The sequence below is a fragment of the Salvia splendens genome, chromosome 4 (genome assembly GCF_004379255.2).
Source record: "Salvia splendens isolate huo1 chromosome 4, SspV2, whole genome shotgun sequence".
Classification (NCBI taxonomy): Eukaryota; Viridiplantae; Streptophyta; class Magnoliopsida; order Lamiales; family Lamiaceae; genus Salvia; species Salvia splendens.
The window spans coordinates 1994028-2008079 of record NC_056035.1 but is presented as its reverse complement, the minus strand read 5'-3'; the positions used below and the strand labels follow the sequence as shown (position 1 = coordinate 2008079).

The following is a 14052-nucleotide window of genomic DNA, read 5'->3' as shown; positions in this document are numbered from 1 at the left end:
AAGATCGTAGTTTTAGCTTGCCTTTCTTCGCTCGCTCATCTTTCTCGTTCTCAGAGTTATATCCGCCTCGAACCTCTAGTATTACTATTCGATCAGTATCGTCTAAAGTTAGTTGTGCAGAATCAGGAGGGAATTACAAATAGTGGTTACATTGAAATATATCTTGGTTAAGCAATTAATAAGATAATATCGGTGAGAGGGCAACATTTGGAATTTAAGTACTTAATTTAAACATACAATTTTGGGAAAAAGATACATTAGTGGCAAAATATTATAGTCTGCAACGCTTCCATTACAAATCTACTAATAAGGTTAAAACAGAAAGAAAAGAAGAGAGAAAATCCTTAGAAAATCCGATATTTTCAGTTTTTCCTCATAGCTTTTCTGCCCTAATTTTGACTCTTGCACTTCTGCATGGTTCTTGGAGCTGCACAAATGAGTGACAAAATCAATACACTCCATATTTTAATTTTGCAATATGGTAATATTATGCTCTGCCAAATATGTTATGATTTTGAACATCATCAGACATACCTAACCCGATGGCATCCGAGCCTTTCATGATCCTCAGCCTCCTGCACGAATCCGTGAACATCCTGCAATCGAACATAAGCGTCTAGCTTAATCGAAACACCACAACATAATGTTCGTAACAGATGCAAGGCTATAGACATTCTATTGCTTGGCAACGAACTTAAAACATGCAAAGGCACATCTAGACGAGGCAATTAATTCAGGGAAGAGGACTCACTCCCATGGAACATCACCAACGAGCATCCAATCCCCGTCCTTATCTTCATAAGTCAGCACATATTCAGACCCATGGAGAAGATCCATCAAGTGGCTCTCGCTGATATGCTCTTTCGCTGCTAGCCCCTGCCCACATTGTCCTGCAAAAACGTATTTAAGAATCAAATCATATAGACCAAACGAGAAACCATGAGGACGAGCATTGACTGCAACGTACCTATGGTGAAACAGCTGAACATCTTCTCTAGAGCAGACGAAATCTCCGTGTAGCTGCAGTAAGTCTTGAGATCAATCTTCCTCAAGTACGGAGCGCCATCCATGCTGACCTTAACATACAGGCAGCCAGTCCCCATCCCCGACTTCCCACCAACATCTTCCTTCTTCGGTGTATTCGTGGCTAGGGAGTTTTTCCGGAAAGATCGAATTGGTGGCCATCCCACTACTTGTGCCCTATTACACATAAAAATAACATCTTATTAAGTCTCTATTGTTGAACTCCCAAGAATCACAGATAGATATATATATGTATATCTAAAATCCAATCGAAGGCCAAAAAGCCATCTTCAAAAGCATGTGAGTGAGTGCATAACTACACAAAAAGAAGGAATCATCCATCAAATAATGCTCAAGGGCATCCACTGATATACAAAGATTCCAAAGCAGAAATTACAAAATTCCAATTTTCAGACATTAAATTTGATAAAAATAAATAATTTAAGAGTAGTGGAAGAACTCACCAGCCACAAGAGAACAAAACCAAACCTTATCATGGTCCCAAAACAGAGCTAAATCAACATCCACACATGTACAACTAAAAAAAATAAAAAAAATCCAAAATTGGTTGAAGAAGAAGAGGCATTCATGAGGAAGAAGATGAACTCACTTTGAAGCAGGGGCAGTGTTAGCAGCAGCTTCATTCTTCCTCTCCTCAACAGGTTGAATCTCCTGCTTCACAGAGCTCCCATTCAAACCACCTTTTTTCCCTAAATCAACTTCAGATCCGCCATTAATCGACAATCCCCATTTCCCAGCACCGTTTATAGCATCGGAGAATCCCCTCTTCGCGCCGCTTTTCACGCAATCGCTCTCATCCTTCCCATAGAGGGAAACCCCAATTCCGATTCCGATTCCGATTCCGCCCTTCCTCTCCGGCGCTTCCGACCCCGGCAATCCCAGACGGAGCTCGGTCTCTTTTAGGCTGAAAACACCATTTCTCCCCACATTCGAGGAAGGAGTCGCCGCCGCCGTAGTTTTATCGGAGCTTTTCTCCGATGGCAGCGGCTCCGATAGCCCTATGTAGTCGTGCTCTTGAGGTATAGACATCAAAAAATTTCTCAATTTTTTCAGAGAGGAACGAAATTAAAGTGGAATTATAGCTAACAAGTAATTCAGAGAGTGAGTGAGCTACGGGTAGCTAGATAGAGATGGAAGTGTAGAGAGAGAGAGAGAGAGAGAGAGAGTATTGTTTGGAAAGGAGAGGTTTTGGGTGCCTGAAAAAAGAGAGGTCTGGTTTTAGTTGAAGCAGAAAAGAAGCTTCTCTGGCCTTTCTGTAGCCTTTTCTCGTTTTTCTTTTTCCTTTTTTGGGAGGGATTGAACGGCCAAATTGCATGAAAAATTATCTAACTTTGTTTAATTTTTTTTATCAATATTGGTACTGATTATAATTATTAATTGTTGCTTAGCGAAAATATATGACAAGTTATGTGTTTTGATTTATTGAAATGTGCATGCATGTGTAAAAATAAAAAACATGATTAACTAGTTGTATTAAATTAAATGACATCAATCAGGTAATTAAACGTTTAGTGCACATTGTATTTTACGTCCGCCATGTTATACATAATTTTTCCAAATGTGATTATAGCATAGTTGAAAACATGATTTGTTATATAATCAATCATTTTTTAAAGCTATGGATTTGATCAAAATTGATCATATTTGGTAATTTTTCTATAATTTGACCAGTTGAGTGAACAGTGAAGGTATTTTGCTTCAATTGTGTATGTTTTTGGAACAAAATAATTTGTTTTGCTTCAATCGTATGCTTTGCTTAAACAGTAATAACTGGAGTACTATATTCTTATTCTACAAAATAAAATTCTTTGTTATCTGCTTTTGTCTCCTAAATTTGTACTTTATCTTCTCTTTCTAGTACTACTAGTAAATAACTTGTGGAAGATTAAAAGTAATCTTATCGGAATTTTAATTCATCAGTACTCTAATACACCATAGCTTATACTAGTAATTTATTTCCCACAAAAAAGTGAAGGACAAAATAGACATATAAGTTATGCTATGTGTGCAATTCTCAAATTAAAAGCAAACTAACACATCATTTACTTTTGACAATTAAGGCAACGTTATTAATTGAGTTAGTATTTATTTTTATCGCATAGATCATTGCAGCAACCAAATAAATAGGAAACTTTTATTAATTTCAAATACATATATTGCGAATTTCATCATCATTAAAGAACGAGAATTAAATGGTAGGTGTTGGCAAAGTAGGGCCAAGAAGAGGAGACAAGATGATGTGTTTTTGCAACGTTTTCCAAAAATACTAGTCCTTTTTCTTTCTCATCATTATATTTTCTCATTTAATATAACAACACTAATTTAAAGTTAAACCTGCGCCTGGGGACAGAGCCGCGCAGGTTAGCCGAAAAATGATGCCAAAAACCGCACGGCTTAAACGATAGAGAAATTAGCAGAGGGGAAATGCCAAGATAGTGATTAATCGGTAAAAACAAAATTTATCTATATATGAATTTGGTGAAACAATAAAATTATACTATTCGAATTTCTCATATCTGAGCAGAATCTTTGGTAAATATGTTGTTGAAAGATTTTCATGAAATTTGAGCAGACAAAAGACAAACATTCTCTTCCTTGTTTCACCACCCAAAATTCACCTGTCCGAATCACATGTAGTAGTATTATTTTATTTTTTTATATTTGAAAATTTCTACCTTCATGTTTTGGGGTGGTGGGAAAAGACCCATATCTATGCATTTTCACGTAATAATTGATTTTAAAGTGTTCATTTATCTACTGCTATAATTGTTACACACGAGATCGACAATAGCTCCAGACGCTAGATTCAATTTAGTTTATATAATATTTATATATAAACTAAATTAGGCTAGCAGTATTAATTGCTTCATATAGACCATTCTCATTAGCCAATTCAGAAACAAATCTCATGGGGTAGGAGTAGGACACAACAAATAAGATCTTCGCATGCATTGGAAGCTTGAGGCAGTGCGGTGATCGTTACTGATAATGCATGACAAAAGAATAACTATAATGAACAGGATTAGGCTATATTATCGCGCTGTGGAATCAACAACAACTTTAAATACTGAATTTAATATAGTTTTCGATTCTAATGGGCTAACAATGTAGTCGGTTGATCCCCAATTCTGTCAGATCCGCCAAACTATTTATACCTCATTAGTATACATTTGATATTTGGATATAATGTTATTATTCGGTATATATTTTTAGACCAGTCTATTTCATATGGTTAATGTTAATTTATTAAACCTATGACATTTAGTATTATGGAGTATTTGTTAATGCACTATGGAGATTTATAAGTAAGTTGAATAACTATCATATGGCGTAAATATATTTCACCGCAGATGCGATAAGAAAATTATTTACTACAGTACTATAAAAGTATCTTCTTTTTAAAAATTTTAACAAATCAATAATTATATCGACGTTGTCACAGCTCACATGTATGATGTAGATATGATATTATGAAAAAAAATGCATAAAATAGGGGGAGACAGTATTGAAGAAGACATAGACTACTGGAAACGAAACCCTAAAAATAATTCTTGCAAATGCAAAAGGCTGACACAAAAGCTCAAACAATATAGAACAATCAACACCACATCTATTGCCCCACTTCCATATTTTATTTTATATTTATACATATATTACTATATTAAACACCAGCAGAATAATGTGTCAGCCCTCTTTATGTCCCCACCATACCAAAATCTAGCACAAATCCTTCTCTACATTTATTTTCTCATTCCAACATTAAATATCCTTGAGCTTGTTTAATTTATCCACTCATTATATAGTCATACCAATTAAAAACTTGAAAAATAACACGAATTTTAGTTTACAAAATAAAAGAGAAAGAAAAAACAATGGAATAAATATTACTCCCTCCGTCCCCGATTAATTGTCATTTTTTTCCATTTCAATCTGTCCCCCAATAATTATCACACTTCATTTTTACCATAAATGGTAAGTAGGTCTAACATTCCACTGACTCACTTCACTAACATTTTATTATAAAACCAATATAAAAACATGAGTTCCACATTCCACTAACTTTTTCAACCAACTTTTCTTTACATTTTTTAAAACTCGTGCCCGGTCAAAGAGTGACAATTAAGTGGGGACGGAGGGAGTAATGGATAATAATACCCAAATTATAAGGGATAATGAATTAATGTTAACCAAAACCTCAATCAAACACACAATCTAATTAACTATAAAGGAAATTGGAATGAATAACATTCTTCATTTAATTCCTTATTCAAGGACTATTTGTTACTCCCTCCGTCCCCTAATAGGAGTCTTTGTTTGACCGGGCATGAGTTTTAAGAAATGTAGAGAAAAATTGGTTAAAAAAGTTAGTGGAATGTGAGACCCATTTTTTTATATTGGTTTTATAATAAAATGTGAGTGGAGTGAGTTAGTGGAATGTGGGGCCTACTACCATTTATGGTAAAAATGAAGAGTGAATCTTAATGGGGGACGACCCAAAATGAAAATTAGCGACTCTTATTCGGGGACGGAGGGAGTATTTTCCAACATTCTTCATAAGTAGAAGGTGCTTCCCTGACTTTCCACTATTGATATGATTCATTTCCCTTGACGAAGTAAATTTGGATTTACCTTCCATCACACGACCAAACACTGAAGTATATACATATAAACAACAAAAAAGCATGAAATTAATAATTATAGATCAGACAAAAGATATAGGAAAGGAGGACAGTTTGTACTTTTTCTGTCACTTTTACCTTAATCACGACAGCTAATTTACACCTTTTTTCACAGCGTGTAGTTTCCTTTTCACATTTTTTACCATGCCTGTATCTACTGTCATTATTGGGTAAATCCCAAAAGAAATCAAGCGTGGGGATGGGATCGGACGGTTCCAGATCAACCGAGTTCGATCCGACGGCTGAGATGAGATGCTGACACGTCGGCAGACAATACGGCGTCGGTGTTGTTGGAGTTGACTACGGTCAACTGCTATAATTAAAGTGTTTGACTATATGAAGCTTTATTGCTACGTTTTAGACAGCCTAATCTTTGTGGTACGGTTGTAAGAGATCTCTTCGTGTAATTAATTGTCTAGTTGTAATAATAATATTGTAAGTACATTTTTTATTAAAAAATACAATGAAATTGTGAGTGCGTGTATATATATTTAGTTTTTATTTTGTGGTGATAAGTTTTGGTTTAATTATATCTTGTAATGATGATTTATGATGGATCCGCGAATTTCTAATGTTAGTAAATGCTGGTAGAGAATAAAGACTACGACACAAAGAATTTACGTGGTTCGATTTACTGAGGTAAATCTACGTCCACGGGAAGAAATGAGTGCAGAGTTGTATTGCTTGATCTGTTTTCTACAGCTTACAATACAAACTTGCTATATGATCTTTTATGTCTAGAGAGCTTAACAGAACTTAACTTTATCTATCTGATCTAGGTTCTATTTATACATTGAACCAAGATCGTGGCATGCAGCACCATTTACTAGGTAGTGGATGTCGTGGAGATCGTGGCGATCTTGCATGGGTCCACTATCCTGCATGAGTTAATGACTGCTTGACACCACTAAATAGATCGTGGGTGTAGTGGAGGTGGAAATCCTGCATGAGTCCACTATCTCCTAGTTCGGTCGAATACTGAGACCGAACTGCTGAATTATTGCCGAGCAGCTTTTGCCGATCTGAGAGTAGAGCTTGATGCCGACCTGAGAGCAGAGTTTGATTGGTTGGCTTTTACCGAGCTGTAGGCTGGGGCCGAACTCTTTGGTTGTGCCGAACTGAACTCTTTAGTCATGCCGAACTGATACTCTTTCTTGGGCTTTGGGCTGATGGGCCGTCACTGCTGTTGGGCTTGTTTAGTCCGTACTCCATCCCTACCCCCCCCCCCGAAAAGCGAAGTGAATCACTTCGGCATTCTGGATAAAGGTACAGGGTAAGTTGATGTTTGTCCTTGGTCTTATGAAGTAAACTCTTCTTTGACCGGACTTGGTTTGTGTCCTAATTTGGCGAGTTTTATCGCTCGGATTGGACTTTCCGTTGTCCTAATTTGGGGATCGGACTTTCCCTTGTCCTAATTCGGCGAGTTTTATCGCGTGGATCGGACTTTCCCTTGTCCTAATTCAGGCAAGTTTTATCGCGTGAATCGGACTTTTGTTGCAGTTCGTTTCAGACGAAGTGCTTGATTCTTAAGCTGAATTGTGGTCTTGTATCCTCTTTAGAAGCTTGGACTTCACAATCGTTGGCTTATTGCAGTTCGTTTCAGACGAACTGCTTGTTTAAGCTGAATTGTGGTCTTGTATCCTCTTTAGAAGCTTTGACTCACAATCGTTGGCTTATTGCAGTTCGTTTCAGACGAACTGCTTGTTTAAGCTGAATTGTGGTCTTGTATCCTCTTTAGAAGCTTTGACTCACAATCGTTGGCTTATATATGTTCTAAGAAGGGGATCAGCCTTCGAAGAACAAGATACCTCAGTAACATTTGTAAGAGACGACACGCACAGAGACAGACAAAACACACAGACAAAACGCAAAGAGACAAACAAAGACCAAGCAAACCAAAGAAAGCACATTGACCGAACAGGACTCAAGACTGACTGACCGGACTGTCTCTTACAAATGGAACTTCTTGAGGTTGGAAATGTGCCATGTTCGGGGTACCTGTTCTCCTGACATGTGAGCCAATTTGTAAGACCCTTTGCCGAGGACTTCTGACACCCGATACGGACCTTCCCATGTGGGTTCGAGCTTGCCCAGCTTTTCTGCTCGGCTTACTTCGTTGTTTCTCAAGACGAGATCTCCCACTTGAAATTGCAGCTTCTTCACCCTTTGGTTGTAATACCGGGCTACTTGCTCCTTGTACTTGGCTGCTTTTATGCATGCTAATTCTCTTCTTTCTTCGGCAAGATCTAGCTCGGCTCTCAGTCCGTCGTCATTCATTTCTGCTGAGAAATTTAGAGTTCGGGGACTGGGTATGCCGATCTCCACCGGAATCACGGCTTCAGTGCCGTACACAAGACTGTACGGAGTTTCACCGTTGAAGGTTGTGGGTGTAGTTCGATAGGACCATAGGACTTGAGGGAGATTTTCTACCCATTGTCCTTTGGCTTGTTCTAACCGAGCTTTTAACCCTTTCACCAGGATACGATTTGTTACCTCCGTTTGTCCGTTTGCTTGTGGATGAGAGACCGAAGTGAACCGCTGTTGAATATTCAGCTCTTGGCACCAATTCTTGAACGTCTTGTCGGTGAACTGAGTCCCGTTATCCGAGATGAGGATGTGGGGTATGCCAAATCGGCACACTATGTTCTTCCAGACGAAGTCCAATGCCTTTGAGCTCGTTATCGCAGCTAATGGTTCAGCCTCCACCCACTTCGTGAAGTAGTCCACGGCAACGATAAGGAATTTCATTTGCCGAGGAGCTTGAGGAAGTGGTCCCACTATGTCTATGCCCCATTGCATGAAAGGCCAAGGGCTTTGCATAGTGTATAGATCGGTCTGCGGCATCCTTGGGACATTTGCATGAATTTGGCACTTCGTACACTTCTTGACGAGCTGCACTGCCTCTTGTACCATGGTTGGCCAATAATATCCCCATCTCAGAACTTTTTTAGCTAAAGCTCTGGCTCCGATGTGGCTACCGCACGATCCTTCATGAACTTCTCTGAGGATGTAGTCCGTCTCTTCTGGTCCTACGCACCGCAATAACGGCTGGAGGTAAGACTTTCTAAAGAGGACTCCTTCATGAAGTTCGTACCGAAGTGCTCGGCACGTGATCTTCCGAGCTTCTCTCTTATCCTCGGGCAATTGTCCTTGATCCAGATACTGCAAGATCGGCGTCATCCAGTTCGGCGAGCTGGATACTGAATGTACCTCGGCTTCATCAATGCTTCGATGCATTAATTCTTCCGCCTTTGAGCTCGGATCTGAGGCCAACTTACTTAAGGTATCTGCTCGGCTATTTTCCGCTCTGGGAATGCGGATTATCCGAAAATAGGAGAAACTTCGGCTGATGCTTTGCGCTTTGTCCAAATACTTCTTCATTCTCTCGTCACGAGCTTCACTTGTACCCAACATGTGATTTACTATGACTTGTGAATCACAATGGACTTTGAGAGATTTGACGAGTAGACTTTGCGCTAACTGGAGTCCGGCCAGGAGGGCTTCGTACTCGGCTTCATTATTAGTAGTGGGGAATAGGAACCGAAGTGAGTAGGTTACCTCGTGTCCGTCGGGAGCGACAAGTAAAATACCAGCTCCACTTCCCATCTTGTTTGAAGCTCCATCTACGAATCCGCTCCAGCAGTCCGGCGGCTCTACTTCGGATTCCAAGGGCTGTGCTAGTTCGGCATTGGCAGAATTTTTCTGTTCGGCAATGACAGAGTTTGCTTGATCGAACTTGGCCTCTGCAAGAAAATCTGCCAAGGCTTGTCCCTTGATGGCTTTTCGAGGTAGGTACTCGATTGAGTGTTCTCCCAGCTCTATGGCCCATTTGGCGATTCTGCCTGATGCTTCTGGCTTGGTCAAAACTTGCCGAAGAGGCAGATCGGTTAAGACGCATACCTTGTGAGCATAGAAGTATGGCCGCAGTCTCCTTGCTGCATTTACTAACGCCAGAGCAATTTTTTCCAGAGGTTGATACCTTGTTTCTAGACCTCTTAACGCTCGGCTTGTAAAGTAGATGGGAAACTGCTTTAGGCCTTCTTCTCGTATAAGCACCGCGCTAATGGTTTGATCGGATGCCGCTAAGTATAAGAAAATCACTTCGGCATCTGTTGGAGCAGAGAGAATTGGAAGCTCGGCTAAATAACTTTTGAGCTCGTTAAAAGCCTTTTTCTGCTCGGCTCCCCACTCAAACTTTGGTGCCTTTTTTAACACTTTGAAGAACGGCAGTTGCTTTTCGGCTGCTTGGGAAAGGAATCTATTCAATGCGGCTAGACATCCAGTTAGTCTTTGCACATCGTGTATGGACTTCGGCATCGCCATGTTCTGAATAACTTGAACTTTTGAGGGATTTGCCTTGAGTCCGTCCTTTGAAACCCAACAACCCAGAAATTTTCCCGAATCTACCAAAAAGGTACATTTTTGGGGGTTGAGTTTGAGGTTGGCTTTTCGGAGCACGTCGAGAGTGGATTTGAGGTTGTCTTCGTACTCCGAAGTGCTTTTGCTTTTGACAACTATGTCGTCGACATACACTTCAACCTGTTTTCCGATTAGGTGCCGAAAAAGCTTGTCTACCATCCTTTGATAAGTGGCTCCGGCATTCTTTAAACCGAATGGCATCTTTTTATAAGCGAAAATGCCGAAATCGGTAATGAAAGCTGTTTTCGGAGCGTCACTCTCATCCATCAACACTTGGTGATATCCTTTGTATAAATCAAGAAAACAGAAAATTTCGAAGCCGATCAAAGCTTCTACTTTTTTATCTATATTCGGAAGGGGATAGCAATCTTTAGGACAGTGCTTGTTTAGATCGGTAAAATCTATGCACATCCGCCATCCTCCTTCTTTTTTCTTGATCATCACAGGATTGGCCACCCAAGAAGGATATTTCACCTCGAATAGTACATCCGCTTTTAGTAATTGGCGGACTTCGTCATGGATGACTTGGCTTCTTTCTGCCGCAAAGAGTCTTTGCTTCTGTTTTACTGGCCGGATTGAAGGATCAATATTTAACCGATGAGTGATTACCTCGGGGGGCACTCCGGTCATGTCCAACGGAGACCATGCAAAGACATCTTTGTACTCCTTGAGGAGCTGAATGGTCTTTTCCCGGAGTAGAGGCGTTCCTGCGAAGCCGATCTTGACCGTTCTGGATGGATCATCTTCGTATAACTGAACGGTCATTGAGTTCGGCTCTGAAGTGACTTCGGTCATCTCGCTTGCCTCTGACTCCGGTTGCTGTGATTGCTATGCTTGATGGTGCCGAACTGATTGCTCGGCACTTTTAAGCGCAATCTGCAGACATTCTTTTGCTCTCTTTTGATCACCTCGGATGACCGCTATCCCACCTTTAGTGGGGATCTTGATGGTGAGGTGATAAGTAGAGCAAACGGCCCGAACTGTGTTGAGCCAGTCTCTCCCCAGGATGATGTTGTACGGGGACCGAGCTTTCACCACAAAGAACTCGATCATCGTATTGGAGCTTGTAGGCGCTTTTCCCACCGTGATCGGAAGGCTGATAATACCTTCAGGGCGGGTGTCCTCCTGGGCGAAACTTTTCAGAGGAAGTGGAGCCGGACTGAGCCGAGCTGGATCCACTTTCATTTTATCGAAACATTCTTTAAAAAGAATGCTGACTGACGCTCCTGTATCCACAAATACTCTGTGGATCAGTTTGTTTGCCACTCCGGCTTGAATGACAATAGCGTCTTGGTGAGGAGAGATGGCTGGGACGGGATCGGCATCTGAAAATGTAATCACTTCGTCTTTCTTCAGCCTTTTATGTGTTGGCTCCTCTTGATTGGAACCTCTGCGTTCTGCTTTTAGGGACGACTTAGTCTTCCCGGCAGGGAGAGCATCAATAGTCTGGATTACTCCATCATATTGCGGCTCGTCGTCGTCTTCGGGATCCTCATGCCTTTTCGGATCCTGAGGATTGTAATTCGCACCTCTTTGCCTTTTGTTCTTTTTCGGCTGCTTGCTTTGGTATTTTTTTAACGTTCCTGTTTTCACAAGAACATCAATACCTGCAGCCAAATTTCGGCACTCCTCGGTATCGTGACCGTGGGCTTGATGGAAGGAGCAATATTGATCCTGAGGTCGCCGCGCGGCTGATTTCGTCATCCGCTTTGGTTTTTCGAACATATCGGAATGTAGTTCGAAAATTTCCGCTCTTGACTTGTTTAATGGTACGAACTGAGCGGGCGGCTTCTCAGGATTGAGACGTGGCCCCAATCTGCCTTGTACCGGTGCCCTTTGAATTCTTTCAAAAGGAGTTCGGCGAGGAAGCACCTGGCCGCTTTGATCGGGCTTCTTTTTCTCTTCTCGGGATGAGCTGTCTAAAGACCGTTTTCGACGGTCTGCCTCATCCGCACGGGAAAACTGGTCCGCAATGTCCCACATTTCTTGAGCTGTTTGCGGACCGCACTCCACGAGCTTTCTGTAGAGAGCTCCGGGCAGGATTCCATTTTGGAATGCCGAAATGACAAGTAGATCGTTGAGATCATCTACTTGTAGGCATTCCTTGTGGAATCTCGTCATGAAGTCGCTGATCTTTTCGTCGCGACCTTGACGTATAGAAAGCAGCTGAGCCGAAGTGATCCGGGCTTCCGCTTTCTGAAAGAACCTCCTGTGGAAAGCATCCATTAGATCTCGGTAAGATCTAATGCTGCCTTGGGGGAGGCTATCGAACCACCTTCTCGCGTTCCCGATAAGCAGCTCGGGGAACAGCTTGCACATATGGACCTCATTGAGACCCTGGTTCGCCATGTTATACTGATAGCGTCCCAGGAAGTCATGAGGATCCACCAACCCGTCATAAGTCATTGACGGTGTCCGGTAGTTCCGCGGCAAAGGAGTTCGGGTGATATCGTCCGAGAACGGAGTCTTTAATGCTCCGTACATGGCGAACCCGACATCTCTTCGGTACGGAGGAGATGGAGTTCTCCTGTGGTTCCGGTACCGAGGAGGAACAGGAACATGTCGGGGTTGAGGATTCTTTCTCCTGGAAGACACGTCACTACTGCGGTAGTGACTTTCATGTCTGGATGAGGAGGGAGAATCCGCCGTTGTCTTCTCCGGCTGTTGGCTCTTCTGCAGGAAGGTTAAGAACTCATCCTGCTTCTCAGCCAAGAACAGCTTGACAGCTTCATTTAAATCGGGCTGCTGGGAAGACTCGGTGCGATCTCTCCTGGAGTGGCTTGTTCCTTCTTCGTGAGAACCGGAGGTAGATGTCTCCCGAGGCCGTTTTTCAGACCTGCGAGCTGGACTAGCTTCCTCACGGTTATCACGAACGGTATTACGGGTAGTATGTGATCTGGTATGCATTTTTTTGGGGTGGAAAAAGGGTCAAAAATTCGCTTTATCACAAATTTGGTTCTTTGTTTCCCACAGACGGCGCCAGTGATGGATCCGCGATTTTATGATGTTAGTAAATGCTGGTAGAGAATAAAGACTACGACACAAAGAATTTACGTGGTTCGATTTACTGAGGTAAATCTACGTCCACGGGAAGAAATGAGTGCAGAGTTGTATTGCTTGATCTGTTTTCTACAGCTTACAATACAAACTTGCTATATGATCTTTTATGTCTAGAGAGCTTAACAGAACTTAACTTTATCTATCTGATCTAGGTTCTATTTATACATTGAACCAAGATCGTGGCATGCAGCACCATTTACTAGGTAGTGGATGTCGTGGAGATCGTGGCGATCTTGCATGGGTCCACTATCCTGCATGAGTTAATGACTGCTTGACACCACTAAATAGATCGTGGGTGTAGTGGAGGTGGAAATCCTGCATGAGTCCACTATCTCCTAGTTCGGTCGAATACTGAGACCGAACTGCTGAATTATTGCCGAGCAGCTTTTGCCGATCTGAGAGTAGAGCTTGATGCCGACCTGAGAGCAGAGTTTGATTGGTTGGCTTTTACCGAGCTGTAGGCTGGGGCCGAACTCTTTGGTTGTGCCGAACTGAACTCTTTAGTCATGCCGAACTGATACTCTTTCTTGGGCTTTGGGCTGATGGGCCGTCACTGCTGTTGGGCTTGTTTAGTCCGTACTCCATCAATTTAGTAGCAGTAAGTCATTGGAGGATTTTGCATATCCGAATAAATTTAAAAATCATGAATATAATATGTAATTTTACAGTATACTTAGTTCAGGATTAAGTATAGAACATGGATAAAATGCAATTCCATTGGATGACCCGATGAAACGACTATGTTATGAACAATTTTACTCGTCAGTTTTTGGCTTTAAACATTTTTGTACTCATCGAGAAAAAGGTATAGCTTAAGTGGTAGAGACGAGGTTTCGCAACTTTACTAATT

At 41.5% G+C, this 14052-nt stretch overlaps 1 protein-coding gene across 1 annotated transcript; it reads right to left on the bottom strand.

Moving 5' to 3' along the window:
* Positions 1–239: 239 nt before the first annotated feature.
* On the bottom strand, positions 240–2281 carry LOC121801185 (auxin-responsive protein IAA27-like). Its single transcript, XM_042200632.1, has 5 exons — positions 1634–2281; positions 968–1200; positions 752–890; positions 535–596; positions 240–427 (listed from the first exon to the last, which is right to left on the bottom strand). The coding sequence occupies exons 1-5, from the start codon at positions 2071–2073 to the stop codon at positions 390–392; spliced, it is 912 nt and encodes a 303-aa protein (XP_042056566.1). The 5' UTR covers positions 2074–2281; the 3' UTR covers positions 240–389.
* Positions 2282–14052: the final 11771 nt, after the last annotated feature.